The following is a 1,998-nucleotide window of genomic DNA, read 5'->3' on the forward strand; positions in this document are numbered from 1 at the left end:
CTCCGTTATTCAGTAGCGCCATTGTACGGAAGAAGAGATTCCTGTTGAAGACAAAACCCAGGTTATCACGAAGGAAAGCAAGGCTAAGAAATAAGAAAGATAAAAAACAGCAGCTGAATGAACAGATTAACTACTATCAAAAGAAGAAAAATATGTATACAAAGAGAAATGAAGAAACAGGTGAAATATATTCAGCATAATTTTTGGGCAAACATTATTCTTTTAGAACTTTTAAAAAACTTTTAGATTTGCATCAGTATCATAACATGCACTTCCCTACCTGAGGTGAGGACGAGCCACATGACCAAGGTGAAGAGCCTGGCAATCCACGACCCAACATGACAGGTCAATTGCCACTGCCTTCCCCTCAAGTGCCGTCAAGGGAAGAACTTCTCCAGTGGGAGATACAAGACTCCATAAATCCTTTACGCCCATTGTTGATATTTTACTCTTCTACTTCACCTTGATGACATTAGTTACATCTGAAAATAGAATTATGACTGCATGTAATTTACCTGTTCAGTCTAAATCAGTGGAAAAGTACTTTTGTAAACTATAGGGAGGAATGGATCCCAAATTAAGAGTTCCTGAAACTACTGTCATGGAGTAAAGGCCTAGAGGTTAAATAATTGTGTCTTGGCAATCTAGTGCCTAACAGTGAGTCCAAAACAGTTGCTAGAATCACATGAATTGCCAAATACAGAAATAGCATTGATTAATAACATCAGTTATAACAGACTGGATTCACTATTGTTAATTTATATATTTGACAGGTTAAATACTGACAACTGTTTTCCATGCATTGCACAAAATCATAAGCTGTTAGTTGCTTAGAAACTAGTGTACATTAATTACAGGTTCATGTTCTGTCACAACTGGTTTGCTGTCACTTTCTTTTCTTTAATAGAAATAATATTTTATCTCTCCTTCATTATCGCGGCATAAGTTACCTAGAGCGATACACTGACATACATACGAGGAAATGAACATCACCATCTTACAGAGCACAAAAAATATCAATAATAACAACATAGGTACAGCTACAGCTGTCTCATATATATTACCAAATGACAAAATCATTTGCTGCATATCACCACTCAGAGACTAAGTTCACAACACCTTGCACAGCAAGAGTTCTTAAAGACCGTTTCCTATAAATTGGCATGAAGTGCTAATGAAGGGGGGTACAGGAGAGCTTGCAGTGTAAAACTACCATGATTATGGCACATTTTTAGAATTCATCAAGCTTTCCACTATTTCAAGGTATCAAACTCACATGAAAAGGAATTACAGAATCTAACTGCAGGTGTTGTCAATCCTTAATAGAATTCAGAATGTTCTCCAATAAAGTTTAATCATTTCTGTCTCCTACTTCTGTTTCCTAATGCAGTTTAAAATGTTAATTTACGTTTTGAATATATCCTTAATACAAACCTATTTCCTGAAAGCTCTAATAAAGATGTTTTTTCGAAAATATTTCAACACTTCGAAATCGGTAAAATTTGATTCCGCGTATATACCACATATTTCACTTTATTTCCATCACACTTCAGCATATAGACACATACCTCGCTGGCTAATGGATCTCATCCAAGAGATAAGTTGCCGTAATATGGTAATTAGATCTAAAAATATAAGTATAACATAATTTTCCAAGGCATGAAAATCGAACTGAGAATTGAATGTTTACAAACAGGCCGCTGATCATTTAGTGGATTACGGACTTAATAATATTTGGAATTGTTTTAAAAAGTAATCATCTTCAAAGTAATCATAAGAAAACTTTATTATTATACGGTTATGATATGAAATACAAATACTGAAATATTCATATACCCATAAACAATATAAATTTTCTTACTTTCCTATACTAAGTACAGTCGATATTCACACATATACGTACGCACAGGCAATATATGATTATCAAAAAACACATACACATACAAATTGTTATCATTGTTATCATCATCATCATTAGTATCACAATCCTTTTCATTA

The 1,998-nt window shown here is 33.9% G+C and overlaps 1 protein-coding gene across 1 annotated transcript in view; it reads right to left on the reverse strand.

Annotated features, from left to right (window-relative positions):
- Positions 1–1,707, reverse strand: part of LOC113828451 (uncharacterized) — a 10,019-nt gene extending 8,312 nt beyond the window's left edge. Inside the window, exons 1-3 of the mRNA XM_070130751.1 lie at positions 1,569–1,707; positions 281–482; positions 1–41 (exon numbers count right to left, since the gene is read on the reverse strand). The exon at positions 1–41 is cut by the window's left edge and continues 161 nt beyond it. Coding sequence (XP_069986852.1) covers positions 1–41; positions 281–435 — 196 coding nt within the window. The 5' untranslated portion in view covers positions 436–482; positions 1,569–1,707. The remainder of the gene's footprint in view (positions 42–280; positions 483–1,568) is intronic.
- Between the last annotated feature and the right edge of the window lie 291 nt (positions 1,708–1,998).

Source organism: Penaeus vannamei, chromosome 15 (assembly GCF_042767895.1).
Source record: "Penaeus vannamei isolate JL-2024 chromosome 15, ASM4276789v1, whole genome shotgun sequence".
Taxonomy (NCBI): Eukaryota; Metazoa; Arthropoda; class Malacostraca; order Decapoda; family Penaeidae; genus Penaeus; species Penaeus vannamei.